Genomic DNA, 19,550 nt, shown 5'->3' on the forward strand with positions numbered 1-19,550 from the left:
TATCACTATAAATGGACCATTCATTATTTTACATATTTATGAGGGCAAAGCATACTGATATTTTTCTTAACAGTAAAACTGTATGTATATATATATGAGAGAGAGAGAGAGAGAGAGAGAGAGAGAGAGAGAGAGAGAGAGAGAGAGTTTGTGAAGAGAAACCAGTGTGGGTTTATTATGATAGGTTCCTGTATATATGTTGTGTGTGTTTGTGGGTTTATTATGATATATACATAATGTATATACAGGAACCTATGTTGTGTTGGGCCCATTGCTGGGCTCCTCAGCAAGGCTCTTAACCCTCAATTGCTCAAGTTGTACTCAGTCATAATTGTAAGTCACTTTGGATAAAAGTATCAACTAAATGTAACGTAAATACATGTTGTGTGTTTGCAGGTTTATTATAATAGGTTCCTTTTTTTCAATATGGGTGGGTTAGACTACCTTTATGTACAGGTGACAGTGAAGTTAACTTGGACGGGCTAGCAGAGAAGTACTGTGTGTCGCTGGACGTGTCTACAACATGAATATATAGAGTTGAACTTAGCAAGAGTTTTTATCTTAAAGTGAGGAGGTGAGTGGAGAACGTGAGAGAGAGAGAGAGAGAGAGAGAGAGAGAGAGAGAGAGAGAGAGAGAGAGAGAGAGAGAGAGAGAAAGTGTGTGTGTGTGTGTGTGTGAGTGAGTGATGATACTACTAGCAAATTATTGCAACAGATCACGTGTACATCTCTTCTGAAAACTGAATTCAAGTATTTGTCATATTTTGTTGTTAGCGCTGTTGTTTTCTACAGTAGAATAAGTAAACGTTTTCAACAAAGAGAGATGTACTATGAAAGTGAGCGCTTTACTCCATGTTGAATAGAGCAACAACTCACCCTTGTGGAAAGAAACAGGAATACCGGGTGACAGTTGTAATTTAAAGAGTGATTTCAGTATCATTACCAAGTCAGCGGATTAGTTCTCAGTCATCACAGGGCGACAAGTCCAACGAATTATTCGTAAACATGAAAACAGTACAACTCTATAACGTTAATATAGCGTTTAACACTAAAGTTTTAATCATAATTAAAATATATGACCAAATTCAGCTTGTACAAAATATCTTACATGTACCGTGTTCAGTGTTGCATTGTGTCTACCCAACCTCAGCTTCTAAACCTAAACATCTTTGACTTATGATACTAAATAATATTTCCACTCTTTCAAATATTTAAAATAGTACCAACCTCGTGCGGTCAGTAGTGTGATTTGCTGGTCAGCGTTCCAAAGCATTTAACAGGTTTTTGTATTCTGGTTTTTTATATATATTAACGTGTCTAGTCAGATCTTAAAATGTTTTGTAGTACCTTCTCCAAACAAGTCACTATAATACAGGAATATATCCACTTTGAATTTTGTTCGAAATTTCAATGGTACGATGTTTGATGAAGCGCCAGATCTCAGGACAGCCGTCTTTGAAGTCGCCTGGGTATCTCTGTGTATTTACCTCGGCTTATGTGTGAAGCAGAGGTTTAATTCGGACTAATGGATGTTCTCGCTCTCGGACGCGACATCCACTGGAAGAGAAACTTGTTTGCTTTTGTGATCCTTTCTAGCTGCACAACGAAAACTATTTGTGCACGCACACACCTTCTGGAACACGGACATGTCCCGGTGAAAACGCCATCTTTTCAAATGTCGCTGCGGACGAAATGTCGCTGTCGTTGCGACGAAAGCGTGTAAATAAAAACCAGCCACTTTGTTCAGCTCCAGATCTAACCTTTACTATTACCAGGCATGATCAAAGACAGTGGTTTAGCCTTAGATCTGAGCTCGCTTAAGGCTCTAATTTATTCCACTTGGCTAACATCAAACTTCTCTCTGCTGACAACCGCTGGAATATTTCATAACATACAGTGTACACACTAACATAAATCATCTTTACTCTTTCTTTCTAATTTCAGATATGCACTAAATGAACTGTATAGGATATTGTGAAACAAGAAACAAGCTTAAATGTTGTTTAAAGCATCTGTTGAAATATGGGAACAGTGAGAATGTATAACATATCTTTCTCCGAGACCCTCAAACTTTTGTTTGCAACTAGAATCAGACATTATCATTATTTTCTGTAGTGTTTGCATGTATATAGCCTGTGTGTGCGTGTGTGCGTGTGTGTGTGTGTGTGTGTGTGTGTGTGCGCGCACGCACGCACACACACAGAACCTGTGAGCCTGTGTTTATAATTCTCACCTAATAAACCCACTGTGGCAGGAATAAGGCTGACCTACCACACAGTTTGACCCCTGTATGACTGTAGGGACCAATCTCTCTCTCATATACACACACAACTCTCCATGCTGTTTGCCTTTTGGGCATGACAGATGCTGTGCAGATGCTCAGTGCAGAGGTGATGGGGTGGGGGGAGGGGCAGCAGGACCTCCTGTCCAGTTCATCCTGCATCCATCATGCCTCTGCTTCCATCACAGACCCCTTAGGCTTTTGGAGCCATGCGAATGAGTCTCTCGCAGGCTGGCAGAAGATCCTTCAAAGATATGTCAGACTCTTTTCCTGTATTTCAACCAGTCCCATATGGCAGAATTCTGCACTAAAATCCAGTTGTTAGGCTGTCTATGTAGCCAAGAATGGCACAGTGAACATAAAAAAAAATGTTGTGGTAGAATCTTGGGGTCTACATTCTATAGTGATGCTTTCAGTCACTGAAAGCATCCAACAACACAACTTACAGATTGTCTAGCATTTCAGTCTTTTTATTAGATGGAATGGATTGTTACCCAGTAGTGAAGTGAACATTTATTAGTTCATCAGTGACTTCCACAGTGCGCTTCTTGATGAAGTCAATAAATACTGCACTACTGAATTTGCTTAGTAAAGTTGACTTAAAATGATTGTAAAATAATTGGTGAATTCATGTAATTGGTGAAAATGAAATTATTCTGCTAGTTAGGTAATCTTGGATCTCATCAAACTGAGAAGAACCCATGTATGAGATTACTGGATCTCACGGACTAGTTCTTTACTGAATTTGCCAGCTCAACAATGAATCACAATCTTATAATTTCCTAGATTATTTATCAGGGAAACAAGGTTAAATAAAAAAATTGCTGATTAAAACATCCAAATATTTCTTGAAAATATCACCTGGTGGCTTTAACTTTCAAAACTTTTTCTTTCAAAATTTTAGACCAATACAAATGCTGTTGGAACACCAGATTTTCTTTAAAATTTATGGTGATAGAAGTCCTCTAAACTGCATCAAACTGTGCACAGTGCACATTCGCTATAATGAATCCAACAAAGATGCAGAGCTTATGTGTATGTCCCTTACATTCACAGGCCACTTTATCAGAAACCTTGGACTCACACTCTTTGGTCAATTATAGCTGCATTATACAAGTACACAATTACAGACCAGAGTATAATTTCAACAGCTACCCTCTATCCTATTCAACACTGGTCAGTTTATGACCACAAGACCACTTCTGACCAGATGTTATTTGGGTGTTACAGCGCTAGCACTGAAATGGTACTGGCATGGCCGAGGGTGTTAAACCGGTTCTTGGCAGTGCTGCTGTGACATGCATCAGTGTCACTACTGGGCTTGTCCAGCCAGCAGAGGTCTTGTGGTCAGACGATGAGGAGCTAGAGCACAGTAGCTCTACAGCTAGAGCAACAGAAAGACTGATTGCACCACCAGACCTACACATTGTTTCTAATACAATGGCTGTGTATTAATGTATATGTATCAGGTGGGATGCCAGTTAATGACAGAGAACCTTCATTAGAGGAGACGGTGCTGAGAACACTTGCGACACTCGCTCTGTTGCAATGGCAACTCATTTTGGGGAACAGGATATACAGTGACTCACCAAGTACTGAATTTTTGCATGCTGTCTGCTCTCTGTGAATGTGGAATAAGATCCAGACCTGTTCTAGTCTATGCTTCATATCACAAGCAATGTGGCCTTTGATGGGCTATTCTATTATAATATATGATGGCTGAACCAAATGCAGTGAAAAGAACATTTTAGCCCATTTGTTTGCACCAAACAAATGACTTTGCTGTAAATATGTTCCTGGCAGAACTGGACTGTACATTCAAGCTCATATGCATTTGAAATGGCATTTGAAGGGTTATATAGATTCATTGACAAGATGCACTTTAAAATTCCGTTGTCCAATTTAGAGGCCATTTGGTGGCTAAAGGGGACCAGTGAGGTAGGTAACAAGTGAATGGCCAATACTTAATAGGCCATCTGCGTGTAACGTGCAATGCAATTAGCCCTGACTACGACTCTATGGACTGCTGTTAGACTGGCGCCCAAGCCCGAGAGAGACACTTCAGAGTCCTCCGTACAATGACCGCTGTATCCAGCACTCCCTCGACCTTTCTCGTCGTTATGTTTGTTTGGTTGATGTCGCATCCCACCCCCCACCTGCATGCAGGCACCAAGGCCTCCCGTGTTATTGAATTGCCAGGGTTGTACTTAAGTGGGTCCTCCCTCCCTCTTTTCACTCGGCCCCGATCTTCGAAATGGACATCCATCGCCCGGTCTGGCCTTCCGGATGAGTCATCTGTTTAGGCTCCGCGCCTGCACTTTACACAAAGGCGGCTCCTCGTCAGCCGGGCCTGACTCCAAAACCAAGCCGGCGCTTTGAGTGTGAGATGGGGCTCGACGGGGGTTTGCCGAGCTGGAGAAACGCACGCCACATTGTCGCTGCCGTTTCCCCCCAACAGCGTGCAAACACATCAGCCACTGATCGCTAACAGGAGGGAACATTTGTGGTTGGTAGCATTTAATAATGATGCTTTGAAACATATGTGCCTGTCCTGACCTTAAAGGGAGATCTTATATTAAGATGCTAGTTTCTAATAAACAAGAACCGTCAGCAACCAGATAGCATTATGCAACTCATTTAATGCTAATTCTTTGCCGCTAGGATTTATTCACTGTCAACCATACTGATGTTTTTGGGCATGTTATTCTTACCCAAATATTCTTTTTAAAAAATCAAAGGTTGACAGCATAAAATAAGGCCAGTTTTTGTCCGAACACAATACACTTTGATATGGCATGTTGCGTTTTTGCATGGAGTCTCTCACACCTTTGGTAAAACTCTGACCACAGCCTGTGACACAGTAATGAAAGGGACGCAATTTGTTTTGGAATATCATGTGCTGGACAGGAGGATGCATGTGTGAAACAGCCATCAGGGGAGATGGTCCCCAACCCTTCCTCAGCTGAACAGCAGTCATTCATAACACATGCTGTTTGTGCTTACCTTCACGGACAACACGATAGACTTGTAGCCAACACAGATGGATCTCATTTGACTGACCAAGTAATAGGGACACTTTAAGCAGTAAAAGCTGAATTACATTGAAAATTGGTAACGTCTTTAGGAACAATAATTTTTAAAAAAAATCTCAAGCGATTCAACTCTCAGATTTAAATAATTTACTTAAAAAAGTGTAAAAGAAACAGATCTCTTTTCAGAGACAGATCTGCTCGATATTCAAAATGATAGCAGAGGTGTAACAAACCTGCCCCAAAGTTTTTGTTCTTAGTATACATGTCTTGGCAATGCACCCTTGGCTGTATTGGAATGAGGTGAATATACTGTATATTTGTATTTCAAAAAGGCAAGAAAAAAACTTCATAGGAGTCATGTCGAATAAAAGAAAACTGGCATGAAATCTACAACTTTCATAAGGTTTAAGAACACTGCTGAAAAGTGTATATACAAACATGCAAGGAGGAATAGAACTGACAGAGCAAACTGTGACCATGAATGAGAAACAGGACTTTCTGAGGGTTAACTTTGACATCTTTAAAAACTTGCAAATAATGCATATTAGTTAAATATACAATATGCTTTATGCTCAAATACACTGAATTAAATCTATTGCCTATTTCAAGTTTATTTTGCAGTAAAAGAAAACACTTCATAAATATTTTTTTTCTGCATTGTTTAGTTAACTTAACTCATTAAATTAAAAGGCAAAAAGACCAAAGTGTAAATTAAAAAAGCAAATATGCAACTTAATGCACTGATTTCATAAATGTTTATACTGTTTTGTCTCTTAAAAGACTTTTTTTGTGTGTAAACCCCTACCACAATATTACCCATTTGTGGTGGCTAGAAAGAGATATGATATATATGAAATTATACAATGGGATATATAATATATAAATATGGCATTTCAACATTTTCTGTTACAATTATCTTTAAAATTAGAGTTAACATTTCTGAACTCAAGGCTCTCAATTTGAATTTGGAAAAAAGGCCTTGGTCTATTTTTATTCAAACTTTTGCTTTCATTAATAAAAATAATTCTCTGCAAAGTCAGCTTTACACTATGAACAAATACATTTGAGTTTGATTTCATTGTCAAATATTAGTTGGCAAGTTTATCTACAACAATAAAATTGACTCCTCAAAAGAGCTGAAAGTGCCATTACTGAACGAGTCACCTTTAGTGGAAGTTCTTTGCCTTCTCTCAAGTGTTCAGCGTTGAATGCAGATTAAACGAGACACTCGGGAGGAACTATATACAATAGTTACAAAGATGTAAAAAAGGTCATGGAGCAAAAGGAGATGGTGTCTGACGGCTCATTTAGCCTCGGGGAGTGAACGCGCTGGAGGCAGTTCGGAGTTGGACTGAGAGTCACTTTATAGCTCAGCTTCAGCCTTTGCATATCAAATTAGGCCACAGAGTGACTGTGCATCGTTCTGTGAGTCTTCAGGGGTATGCAGACAAAACCGCTGTGGACCACCTCTACCGACTCGGGCCTGCCATGGCGAATGACAGGACGCAGCGCTTGTGCGAGGACATGGACAAATGATAAGACAGCTGACGGCATTCTGAAGTTTGGTTAACGTTCTCAGCTTTCATCATAGTGTTATTAGATGTTACACGAGGCCAGCTGTCTCCCCATGTGGGATTCCCATTGGATCTCACATGGTGGAAAAGGTCAGGGAGAACGCAAAACACAACAACAGAAAAAAACAAAACACCACCAACCCATTTCAGAATCATGGCTGCCATTTCAACTCCAGCTCCAACGCTGATCCAAAAGTGCAGGATTTGACATTTCCATCCTTTTTTTTTTTCCAGGCTAGACCACACAACTGGCACAAAAACCCACCTGTGGCTGAGTGTTAAAGGGTAGTGATTGTACTAGGCTTATTTCAGAGATGGTCAAATCCAAGCAAGAGCTTTCCACCTGGCTGGCCACTGCCCTCTGTGGATAGTACGGGCTGCCCTCCGACCCCAGTGAACGTTCTGCTGGGGGGAACCCGTGGCTTGGCCCACTGAACAGTTTCTCCTTTGACCTGAACTGGCCGCAACGGACCCAGTGGCTGCATTTCAGCGCGAGACCGTCCCTGGCACTTGTTAGAGAGACGTCAGATCCCTCCCGGGCGGCTGGCCTCTCTGCACAGCTCCTATAAGATCTTCAGGAGGGCATTGTACATCTGGGTGAGGATGACAAAGTGCACAGGAAGGCAGGAGCGACGGTCTTGAGTGGCGGGATTACACGTTAGCCAGGAGAGGGCATTGTACTGCTCCAGCACAAACCTGCAAGGAGAACTTGGATGTCAGTCTTGCAAAATGAATAACTCAGGACAAAGGAAGATAAAAGGAATCTGGCCTCTGCAACAGATCGGTGGCAGAGACAGATATCTAAGGGTGGATCCGGACCGTGTGGACAGACAGAGAGGGGCTGACCTGAGCACATCTGAAGTAGTTTTGGAGTCCAGTGGATGAGGGCTCCTCTGGGACGTCTTGCAGGAAACGAGTTCATCATTCTGGGCTATGGAGATATGGTGGTGCAGAGAGGCCTGCAAGCCCAGAATAGCCACAGCATCCAGTCACATCCTGCACCACTTGTTATTTTACATTGTACCAGAGGCATATAAAGGCTGGGGGGGTAAGGTTAGGGTTGGGGAGGTGCTGCATTCAAAGAAGGGAAAAGGTGAGCACGATTCCTGATTCCTACCTTGAGGAAGAGTGGACATTGGCTCTGTGCCTGAGGACAGGACGCCCAGAACCAGTGAGGGAGCCCGTCGGCTTGCGCCGTGGAGACGTAGTAGCCCAGGGCTAGAGGCTGCTGTTTTAGCTCCTCGGGAGCCTCGCGAGACAGCAAGCGCTCACCCTGGCTCTGCCACACCACACCACGCACACACACACGTACGCACACAAACGCGCACACAATCATAAAACATTTATAACACTTGATGACAAGCAGACAGGCTTTTATATGTTGAGCCTTATGTGTAAATTCAGGCAGTGCAGACATAAGCATTCATAAACATATATATGAGCATGTTATGTATTCATATTAGTTATGAGAGGTGTATGAATTCCACTATTGGGCACTTTTGATTTTGTTGGTGTTTGTTGCTAACCCGTGTGTGCTGGAAGTGGGAGCCCACGCCCATCCCCAAGGGAGACCCAGGAGAGGGCACGGGCGAGGTGTTGGGGGAAGGGTGCAGATTCCCAGTGATCAGCATCATATCATGCCCAATGTCATTCTCCAGCTCGTCCGGGAATGGCAGGTCAAACATGTCATCTGGAACAGTGGAGGAGAACAGAGTCAAGCGTATGGGGGGAGTCACAGAGTACCAGGAAAGCTGAGGATGTATAGCATCCTCTGCTGGTAGCATTGCAAATTGAACTTTAACAGTAAAATGCAGCCTTTGAAAAAGATGTATTCAGAACAGTTAGAAAAACAACCGAGTTCCAAACCTATGTTAATGGACAGTTAATATGGTTACTAAGGTGAGAAGGTGGTTGCCCCTGATTAGCATGATATTTGCTAGCATAGTGACTATTACCAAGCAAATAAAATTTTGGCCTAACTGGCTAATTTATGGTATTGTAAGACCATGAATGATGCAACACTACAATAAACACAAATATGTGTTTACATTTAAATAGGACTTTAAAATCAGAAAATCAGGTCGGTGGAGAGTGTAGAAAGGTGTTGCAGTACCAGTATTGTCCTCTGTGGGATAGGCACTGGAAGCCACCTGTGTGGTGGAGGACGTAGGGAACACCAGGATGTGGGTGCAGGAGGCGTCTTGGGGAGTGTTCAGCTGAGATGTTTGCAGGTTCAATGCAGTACTACGGCCAAACACCGAGCCCATAGTCACAGCATCTGCAGCACACACACACACACACACACACACGCACACGCACACAGTCTTCAGCCTCACACTGCGCGGGGACATTGTCGTCCCATCTTCCAGTGAACCTCCGGCTGCAGCAGCTCTTACCTGGCATGACCACAAAGGACCCCTGGGGCTCCATGGAGACCAGGCAGGCACTGAGGATGGACGGGGAGTCTGCAGCGGAGGTGCCGCACATGCGACATGCCTCGCGCAGCTGCCTGCTGATGGAGTGCAGCGAGTGCTCGCCCAGCAGGAGACTCCAGTCTGAGGGACAGCGAGACACGCGGGTCAAATCACCACAGCTCTGCTGCCAGTTCAATACCCTCTCTAACTGACCTGCTTTAGGGGGGAAAATGTGGGTCGTTTTGGTTTGTTTTTTTCAAATTTGTCATCAGCCGAACTGTAGAAGGCACTCGAACAGAAGGTATGGCCCACGGCTGAAAGTGTGTAGCAGAAGCACTCAAGTGAGCCATACCTTTCAGCTCGCCGTGACCCAACCGACCAAGGCGTCCAATCACGATCCTCCAGGGCACCGCTGTCGTTTGGATGACCCCAATGCACCACTCCCACAGCTTCTGCATGCCGATTTTGCGTGGGGAAAACTTGGGACGCCGAGACCTGTGTGCCAAAGGAAAACGCAGCATGTAACCCTCTGAAAACCCTTAACCAATCAAACTCTAGTCGAGCGGCGCTACGGTCATGCCGTCGCTACAACAACTTGGTATTTGAATGATGGCACAGAACGCTTTTTACTCATTTTCTGCCACACTTTGCATTGCACTACGGTCAAACAGAGGGTGCAAACAAATGCAGTCGCGTGTGTGAAGCAAGAAAACTTGAGACTTTGCCAATAGATTCATGAGCTCTAAAAGGCTTGCTGAAAATGGCCCCGGAATTAGTGAATCGTGGAATAGTCCTGGATGAAGACTAGCTACACCATTACGTGTATAAGAAGAGGATATGACTGGTGTAAACATTACAACACCTGAACCTGTAGCCCCGTGGTACTTCCAGAGTCGGGCGAGAAAAACGTACAATGCAGGCAATTTCAATTTCTTTTCCTGCACTGCACATGCTTGATGTTGTCTACTAATTTCAAGTGAACAGCCCATTTCCACATAATCTGCAGTGCTTTTTATGGATGATTTGGAACTACAGTAATGTCTGTCTTTTGGGCACGTCCTTATGATGCTCTTATGTGTTTTGGACACACCCTTTGTAACGTAGTAATGCCGTCATAGGAAGCCGCACTTCATGCCATGAAAATAAGACCCATGATGTGACCTGGCCCAGCTCCTACCTGTTGGGGACATCTATGTTGATAGTGCAGGTCTCCAAGAGCTCCCCCTGCTGGTCGGTGCAGGACACCAAGATCCAGCGCTGGTCGTGGGACAGGCAGTAGCCCACGAAGAGGACGTTGTAGCGGGCAGGAGCCTCTGAACAGACCTCGCCTGCCTCTGGCTGCTTGCTGCGAGTAGGTCCCAGGATGAAGGGAGGAGAGTACACCTGCATAGAGCTGGGATTCTGCCAAAGCCAGACAGCTTGGATCAATCACTAAAGCCATAATGCAATAGAAGATTAAGAGATTAAGGGATTAAGTGCAAATCAATTTTTCATGACGTTTTAGCAGGACAACTAATTCTGGAAACGTGGAACGGCACAGGGGCGGTCGTGCATGGAAACAAGCCTGCCTCACCTCGGGGCTATTGAGCAAGGAGTGAATGGTGGCGGCTGGTCCGAAGCCCGTGAGCGATCTGATGTGCGTCTGGGTGGGCAGACGGCGCCTGCACTGCGAGTGGGCGGAGAAGGCCAGCGAGCGCAGGTGCTGCAGGTACAGAGGGCTCTCGCCACTGGCCAGCTGCAGCAGGTACTGACACGGCACCACCTGGACCCAAACAACGCACCGTTCGTCACACATTTCACATTCCAGAAATACACCCCCCTCCCCCCTGAAAGAAAAAGGTGCCAACTATGATGTGCCATTTTAAATGGATTCTGACTAAGTACCACTGGAACTAACAACAGCTAAAATGGAGACCACAAAAAAGCTTGCTCGTAAACGCTCGTGTGAGGGGGTCTTTCATAAAACAGGTTTTCTCATTTATTCACTGAGCTGAGTGAATTCAAGACAAAACCCGGATTTTCCGAGGGCAGCGTCTCCTACTGGTCCACCCAATTGACTTTCATCTTAAATTAACCAGATGGGTGGGAACTCCTGCTCTGTGAATCAGGCGGCATGATGTGGATTACGCTTCCACCGTGTGTGTGTGTGAGAGAGAGAATGAACGCGTTTCTGTGCTCGGACCTGCAGCACCAGAACCTGCTGCACGTTCTCGGGCAGCACGCTGAGCATGTCCGTGTAGCAGCGCAGGAGCGCCAGCAGGCACACGCTGCCGGACTCCACCTCCTCTGCGTCTTCTTCCTCCCCTGGCCCTGCCCCCGAACCCGAGCACAGGAAGGGGTCCACCAGGTACAGGACGATGGCCGGCGGGTGGACGTGGCTATCTGCTGACTCCGCCACGGTCGGAATGCCGATTCTCTCCCGCTCTGCCAAACTGCTACAAGAAGAAAAGGAACTGGTTGGGATACAGAGAATCAAAGCACTACAGCCTGCATATAGACTGCAGACTATATACAGACTCCACACCTGCACAATTCATTCAAGGGCAATCGACAGGACCCTTAAGCAAAAAATGACTTGTGGTCATCTGCAAGATGCTCTTTTGGTACACACTCCTGGCTGAGTTTGTGAGATGATCACAGGTCTGATCTCACGGGCTTATGGGTTGTGTTCATATAAGGTCATCTGCTTTAAAAGTTTTAATTGCGTTCATTTAATTGTTAACGACTAGTTAACGACGTCTGAATGTGCACCCAAACTGCAGTGCAATTGTGCCGCTCACATCTCAGAGCTCTCGGCTGCCTGGCTTGGGTTCACCAAGGCGTTGGGGACACCTTTGCTGTCGGCCCCGCTCTGACACTGCTCGGCCGAGCTGGTCTGGCTGGTGCTGGTGCTGGTGGGCGTGCTGCCTGACCCGGGGGCCCCCGCTGCTGCATCTCCCTCAGGGGCACCAGGGCCCGGTGTCGGCTGGCTGGACGGGGCAGGCTGGGCTGTTGGGGCAGAAGCTGGAGTGGCCTGAGGCTTTGGGGGCAGGAGGAGACTGCTGTCTAGTGACAGAGCCGAGAGTTGTGGAGCTGGAAAGGAGGAAATCAGTGTGAAAATATGCAGTTAGCTATAGATGGCCCATTCTTTCACATGATTACTTGGGGCTAGCCAACGTGCATCTCAAGAGGCCAACTGACATTCAGTGTATTTCAGTGTATATATTCAAGGTTAAACAAGGTTTTACCATATTCTGCTGCTGTTGTCAAGGTTCCAGGAGTGCTAATTTAGCTACAAGCCCAAGCTGAGATATTCCTACCTAGTGTCCGTCTGCAGGTTTGGGCGTAGAGTTTGAGTTTGTTGAGGTGGTCCTCATGATACTGTCCAGCCCATGGCCCTGTAAGCCACTCATCCACCACCTCATCCTCCAGCTTCTCGGGTTCCTTGGAGCCCACACGCACTATGCCTTCCCGGGACACCCGGGCGAGCGGACGGTGCTTCCCCAGCCGACAGGACTGAGACACAAGGGGGAAAGGTGGGAATGAGAGAAGAGGGGCTCCGTTTATGCCCAACTGTAATTTGTTTGCGATAACTAAAGTACGGAAAAGAAAAGTACAGAAGGCTATCTTTAGAACTACCAAGGCTTAGCAGTTTTAAGATAGATTGCTAAAAAAAGGCAGCTCAACAATGATCTGGATGGTTGGCACCTTATAAAAACGAACAAACAAACAAAAAATCCGGAAAGGTTTGTACTTTGCATCCTATTACGCCTGTTCCTGTATGTAACGTGTGTTACCTCATAGACAGCGCTGAGTTCCTGAAAGAAGGCCCTGGCCCCGGCAAGCAAGGTGTCATTGTTGGGGCAGAGGACCAGGAAGGCCACGTCACGCTGGCCCCCGTAGGGCTCCAGGAGCAGCTTCTCCCAGAAGGGCAGCACCAGCGGGGACAAGGCCAAGAAGTCGCGGTCATACCCCACCAGCAGTGTGGGGATGGGAAGAGGTTCGGGAGACTCCTCCGACCCTGGTGGGTAAAGCACACATTAGAAGATCCTGACGAGCATTTCCTCAGTCACTTCGGAGGACCCGAAGGTGATACGAGAAACAAAACTTCAACGAGGGAGAGTAATCCTTTGCCGTTGGTTAAGACTGTGGAAATGCAAACATCTCTGTTCTGGTGCCAAGAGGGAAGGCGAGGATGGAAACAGAGTCCCCGCGGCCTCACCGTAGGAACCGCGTCCGGCCATCTTGTGGAACTGCTGCCACGTGAGCGGCCCCTGGACGTGCTGGATGTTCTCCCAGGTCCGGCCCGTGCGCTTCTTCTGGATGGCGTCCTGCAGGAAGGGCTGCAGGGACAATAGCATGCGCACCACATCCTGAGAGGAGAGCATGCTGATGTCCAACACTGTGGGAGTGTTCACACACACACCACACACACACCACACACACACACACACACACACACACACACACACACAGTTTATGATCAGAAAAAGCTAACATCACAGTGTCAAAGGACCATTTTCAAAGGACCCAACAGAGGGGAATATATTACAGCAATCTAGCAGAGTTAAAGCTCGACGGAGTAACTCTTACCACTGGTATGGGGCCAGGAGTGCAGAGCACTGCTCCTCACCAAAGCCTGCTCCACCTTGCCCCCAGCCGCGTTGTCCACATACTGCAGTCCTTGCACCAGCGCCTTGTAGCACTCCACACATGCGTCACTGCTGTCTGCCCACAGCCGGTCCGCTACCCAGCTCTGCAGCAGCGCCCCCTGCCTGCTACGGCAAGAACAGGCGGCAGGCCTGTGCAGCGAGGCCAGCGAGGAGATGGGCTGGGAGCACTGTTCCTGAATCAGCCCTAAAACAGACACGGGCTGCTGCTGCTCCAGAGCCCGCCTCCCGCTGGTGGGCGGGTCCCTCCTGCACAGAGCCAGCCTCCTCTCGGCCGCTTGGCCCGCCTCCGAGCCCCGCCCGAAAATATCCAGCTCGTCCTCCAGGAAGAGGCCGGCTCCGTGTGCCATGCGGCGGTTCGTGATGGCGCTGAAGCCGCACATGCAGCGATACTGGTCCTCGCACGTGGAGTCCGGGATGTAGACGCCCACGTCGGCCCCCTTCACGTTCATGTTGCACGCGCAGATGCAGCAGCTGTCGAAGTTGCGGTCCTTGAACACGTCCAGGACGGAGTCAGAGAGGAGCAGGATGGCGTAGAGGCTGTGCGCCTCGGGCAGGGCCGGCCCAGAGGGCGCCGGCTCCACGGAGCTGAGGGGCAGGCTGGCCGAGGGCGTGGAGGCGGGCGAACTCAGCTCGGTGCCATCCTGCTTGACCGAGCCCTGCCCGCTGGCTGTGCCCATCCCACGGGGGGTGCGTGGAGTGCGGGGGGTGGGGACAGAGAAGCGGGGCGTGGCAGGGGATGGGAGGACTCCGCCCACTGTGCCAGTGGAGGCAGCACTGGCACTCATTTGGCTGTAGTCCTGGTCCTGCAGGGTGCAGATGCTGGGAACGTTACTGTGGGAGGACAGACAGGGCACAGAGTCACTACTGCTAACCAAACACTACTCAATAACAGGGTTACTGTCCAACACTGTTCAATACATGTTGATGGTACTACCATACACGGTGAGCCCATTGATTCTACAGGACACATTCCCACTCAAACGTAATTGATCTAACTAGATACTGACAAGCTGGTTAATCCACTAAGCGTTTAGAAGCAAAATATGCAGGTTTTGCAAAAAGAAGAAAGGGAACACACATAAATCTTATATGTCTTTAGCATTAAGAACTTCACACCGCATTTGTCTGCAGCTGAGACTACACAGCTTTATTTGAACCTTACATTTCAAATATTAGACTATTAAGATTGTTGGAGGGCTACATCAGGGGAGGTTGGTTTATTTCAAACTGATTTACTGATAAAACTAACTTTCAGGGGGAAAAAAATGCTGAATATAGATCAGTGTCAGCTGGCTTAGTCGGCAACGGATACGTTATAAGACTACAGGACACAAGTGTCACGTGCACTTACACGTAACCATCCCGCAGGAACGGCGTGTGGGCCGGGAGGCAGTAGTGCTCCGTCTTGGGCAGCAGGACCCAGGAGGGTCTGTAGTAGCACTGTTCTGGGATCTTCAGAGGGAGGAGGCACTGGCTTGGAAGGGTCCGCAGGGGGGCGAACATGGAACAGCCTAACTGTGGCTGCACGGAGGGGACATGGGACACAAATGAGAATTTGGGGGGGGGGGGGGGCTGATTGCAAGATCTCATGAGGGAAGAAAGACAGAGCAGCGCATCCTGAATTTGCAATATAACATTTCTCTAGTTATTTAGCGTAATCAGCGTCGGCCAGCCCCTGTACCCACCCGTATGTCTTCTGCTTTGGGGCTGGCCATGCTGTCCTCCACTTCCATCTTGAAATCGGAGAGATGGCTGTTGGTGTGGGCGCTGAGGATGTGCTCGGGCCCCGCTGAAGGGGCCGGGGGCTCCTGGCTGGGGGTGTCGCGGTACATGATGGGGGAGAACGCCGGGTGCTGCTCCAGAGAGGGGGGTGTGGGGAACATTCGCTGGAGCTCTGCTACTGCTGAGAGCGGATGGGCAAAAGCGAGAAAGGAAGGGGATGAGAGAGAGAGAGAGAGAGAGAGAGAGAGAGAGAGAGAGAGAGAGAGAGAGAGAGAGAAGGGACAGGGAAAGGGAGAATGAGAATGGGACAGAACAAAAGAAAGAGAAAATTTGTGTTATAGTTCACAGGTTTTAATTAATTATTTTTACACTGCTGACTGACCAGAAAGGCTAAACTTACTTGAGGGATATGGCACTGCTACTCTCCCGTCTATCCCCGGGGGGCGCTCGTCTGCTCCCGGGACCACAGTCTTGGCTGACTGCTGATGATTAGGAAACGTGGTCTGAAAAGGTTAGAAAAACAGAAAACTTTTGAAAATATTCCAGTAGTTCGTTGACCCCCAGAGTAAAGCTCTGAAACTACGATCACAAAGAACGTAACTAAGTTAAAAATAACGTTAAAAAGTAACTCACAACAAATATCTTGCCATGTCACTGGTCAGCAATTATGGCAAATACGGGTCACATAGTTTTCATAAAAACGTGAGCTTGCCCCCTGTGATGTAAGTGTTGTCTGAGCAGACACTCACCCCAAGTTCATCTTCCTCCTCCCCGAAGATATTTTCTAGGTCCGAGATGAGCACTATCAGGTCTTTCTCCCTGGTCAGAGGGGGGTTGGCCTTGGCTCCTGACTCGTCTTGAGCCAGCTCCTCTGTAAAGGTGAGAGTGCATTCATTGAGAGCAGTGCCGCTTTATCCCTGTAAACATATGCACCCGCCATCCTCGGAGTGCCGACTCACCGGATTTAGGGGCGGAGCTAAAAATGGACATGGCATCTTTCCCTTCGGGCATCGCCCCATTTCCGTTTATCTCCTCTCCCTAACACACACACACACACACACACACACACCAACTTTTTAAACATTTGTGCAGAAATAAAATGAACTTTTCAATTAAATTTATCAGGGATAGCCAATACGGCCAAGATTATATTACACTGTGCACTACAGATTTTTAACATGTATGTATTTAAAAAAGGTCTCAGGTAAAGAGCTGAGACACTACTGAACATGCTAAAACCCTGATATTAGATTTACCTGGCACCCAGGAAACTGTTCACCCACCTTTGCTTTCCGGCTGGGATCCCGGCCCTGGCCTTTCAGCCTTTTGGAAGTGGGGAAACTGTACTCAATGTCACCCTCCTTGAAGTCATAAGGGTCATCACCGGGCTCCCCTAGCCCCTCGACGCCAGGCTGCTGCAGGAAGTGCAGGGTGCTGACGTGCTCGCGGACCCGCTCCTCCGAAACCTTAAACCGCTTGTGCGTCTCGGCAAAAAGCCTGTGGACAAACGGAGCAGACGGTTGATCCCAGCTGCATGCTGGTGTGCTTCCTCTCCACCCCAGTGCAGAGTGTTTGCGCTCACGGTACCTCTTCAGTGCAGCTCCTTCGCCGGCGCCCTCTGCTGGACTCTCCACTGTATCGCCGGGTAGCTCCGGAGGCTTGAAGTCCGGCTTTTCCACCCTGGGGGTCCGGAAGCTTTTCCACCAGCTCCCACCGGCGTCTCTGGGCCCCAGCGAGGCCGCATACAACGCCGTCTCGCTCATCTCGGTAGGCGGGGCCACTGGAGGGCCCTCCAGACAGTGGGGCAAACTGACGGGGGCCTCTACGGCCTCGGGGTCCTGCACTCTGGGGTGTGGGCTGAGCGTAGGTGGCAACGGCGACACTGGGGAATGGAGGAGAGATTCTGGGACTTTCCTGATGGCCGACAGGGGCTTGGGGTACTTGCAGCTGGGCAGGGAATCCAGGGGAGGTTCCAGGGGCACGAGAGCCAGCTGCGGCCCGGCCGGCGCGTCCTGCTCCGGGCACGGCTGCTGGTCCATGGAGAGACGGTGGTGGAAGGGGGTTATGGCAGCCCGTTTGGGCCCCTTGTCGGACTTGTCAGGCTTATCAGTCGTCTTGTGTTTGGGCGCAGAGGGCGGGGGCAATGAGGGGGCGGAGGTGGAGGAGGGGTTGGTGCCAGGCTGGGGGTTGGCAGAGCACCCGCTCGCCTGCTGCTGCTTGGGCTGCTGCCTCAACCTTCAAGGGCAAAAACACAAAAGCTCATCCAGAGAGCCGTTCCCAGCATGGGAGTGGAGCCAAGCAGAGGTCCATCAACACCACTGTATTAACTTCAAAATAAAAGCCCCATGTCTATGAAATGAATGCAGTTCCACGCATAAATCTACCCAAAGGCTATAAACCACACTGTCGTCACGACAACGCGCGCTTGTGACAAGGAAACCCGCAAAGGCGTCGGCTCGCGCCCCGTGCGGTTTGTGAGGCTAAGCTCGAGGCCGCACGTGGCGTGAAATTCTGGTCCGCTGCCGAGGCAAACGGAACAGGGCCTGGAGGAAGGTGGCGGTGCATGTGCGGGTGAGGAAGAGTGCCAACCTGGAGCAGCTGCAGGGGGCCCTCTCGCCGGGGGCCGTGAAGTCCCACACGGCCAGCTCGCTTGACGCTTCCTTCTTCGCCGTCATGCTGTTGGACAGATTGCATCTGCGTGGGCGAGACAGAGAAGCGCTGATGACTCGGTCTTCTGTTATGTTTGCACCAGGAGTTTGAAAGGCATGGAGGCAGTATATTTATGGAACAGTATTCAAAGACAAGACATCTTTCAAGCAGCAGTTCGCCAAAAAGCGCCGATGTGGATCAAAGCCAGTGAAAGGCAGTTAGTATCAGGCTTTAGGATGCAGGGGACACAAATTTCAAAAGCAATAAACACACAGGAAAAGCCAGGCTTTCCTCCTAAAGAACACATACTTGCGCTGTAATTGGTTCACATAGCATTCCTTCCATGCCTGATGGACCATCTGATTGGTCAGCTTCTTCTCCGAATGCTTTGGGCTGTGGGCAGGGCCACTCTCTTGGCTAGTTACGCTGGAAACGGCGGTCTGGAAGCCACTGTCACCTAGCAACAGCCAAAAACACACATCACCACTGATGCAAACTTCAAAATGTGTTTATTTGGTTTTAGGGTTGGCTTCTGTTTGCTCTAGCAAGGCAGTATGGAATAAAGGAAGCCTGTCACAGCCAGACTACTTCAAACACTTCTAAAGCACCCTCTAGGGCCCTCCAGCTCAGCACCAGTATCTGCTCGATCTTAATTTGCAAGTTCCTTCATTCACTGACCCCTTAATTAAATGCTAATGACAAAAGGATGTCACACGAGATGATAAAAGGGACAAGAAAGTGCACAAAGATTTGATATCGAACACATTTTAAGTGCATAATCTCCCAAACCGTGACATGAAGGATGCTTATCTAATAAAGACAATTCAGATTAGGATTACAAGGATTACATTTCTGAATTTGGTATGCGTTTGTCCATGCTGGAATGTGACTGGACAGAGATTGTGGGGTTAATAATCTTCTCCAGTAGGCACTAATATACGCTCACGGGTCATTAGCGGAACCGTTAACAGGAAATGCACTGTAAGCACGATTACATTTTGAGTGTAGAGGTGGCTGGTAATGAGGCTGGTATGAGAGGGAATGAGGTTGTTCGGGGGGCATCTGTGGGGGAATGTAAAGAGCTCAAGTGTGTGATCAGTCCACGTGATGATTAGTGCATCCAAACAGGACAAGCATCCACAGTAACTTGGGCATATGGTGCTTCAGTGCTACGTAGTTAGAGTAAAAACCAAGATGGTATCTATTCAGATTTTATGGGGCATTTA

The 19,550-nt window shown here is 48.0% G+C and overlaps 1 protein-coding gene across 5 annotated transcripts in view; it reads right to left on the reverse strand.

The window, feature by feature from the left end:
* Positions 1-5,445: 5,445 nt before the first annotated feature.
* The window catches only part of LOC113583944 (mediator of RNA polymerase II transcription subunit 13-like), a 64,266-nt gene continuing 50,161 nt past the window's right edge, over positions 5,446-19,550 (reverse strand). For 3 of the 5 annotated variants that reach the window (XM_035526996.1, XM_035526995.1, XM_035526999.1), the window contains 24 exons: positions 18,634-18,781; positions 18,265-18,369; positions 17,263-17,910; positions 16,959-17,172; positions 16,635-16,713; positions 16,425-16,546; positions 16,076-16,178; positions 15,639-15,856; positions 15,305-15,474; positions 13,874-14,784; positions 13,503-13,682; positions 13,078-13,301; positions 12,601-12,796; positions 12,082-12,373; positions 11,484-11,736; positions 10,875-11,063; positions 10,479-10,702; positions 9,654-9,796; positions 9,284-9,442; positions 9,001-9,165; positions 8,414-8,577; positions 8,005-8,166; positions 7,734-7,846; positions 5,446-7,583 (listed from right to left, as the gene is read on the reverse strand). In XM_035526996.1, coding sequence (XP_035382889.1) covers positions 7,451-7,583; positions 7,734-7,846; positions 8,005-8,166; positions 8,414-8,577; positions 9,001-9,165; positions 9,284-9,442; positions 9,654-9,796; positions 10,479-10,702; positions 10,875-11,063; positions 11,484-11,736; positions 12,082-12,373; positions 12,601-12,796; positions 13,078-13,301; positions 13,503-13,682; positions 13,874-14,784; positions 15,305-15,474; positions 15,639-15,856; positions 16,076-16,178; positions 16,425-16,546; positions 16,635-16,713; positions 16,959-17,172; positions 17,263-17,910; positions 18,265-18,369; positions 18,634-18,781 — 5,315 coding nt within the window. In that variant the 3' untranslated portion in view covers positions 5,446-7,450. The remainder of the gene's footprint in view (positions 7,584-7,733; positions 7,847-8,004; positions 8,167-8,413; positions 8,578-9,000; positions 9,166-9,283; positions 9,443-9,653; positions 9,797-10,478; positions 10,703-10,874; positions 11,064-11,483; positions 11,737-12,081; positions 12,374-12,600; positions 12,797-13,077; positions 13,302-13,502; positions 13,683-13,873; positions 14,785-15,304; positions 15,475-15,638; positions 15,857-16,075; positions 16,179-16,424; positions 16,547-16,634; positions 16,714-16,958; positions 17,173-17,262; positions 17,911-18,264; positions 18,370-18,633; positions 18,782-19,550) is intronic. The other 2 variants (XM_035526998.1, XM_035526997.1) reach the window with 2 other exon arrangements.

This window comes from Electrophorus electricus, chromosome 6, assembly GCF_013358815.1.
Source record: "Electrophorus electricus isolate fEleEle1 chromosome 6, fEleEle1.pri, whole genome shotgun sequence".
NCBI classification, from domain to species: Eukaryota; Metazoa; Chordata; class Actinopteri; order Gymnotiformes; family Gymnotidae; genus Electrophorus; species Electrophorus electricus.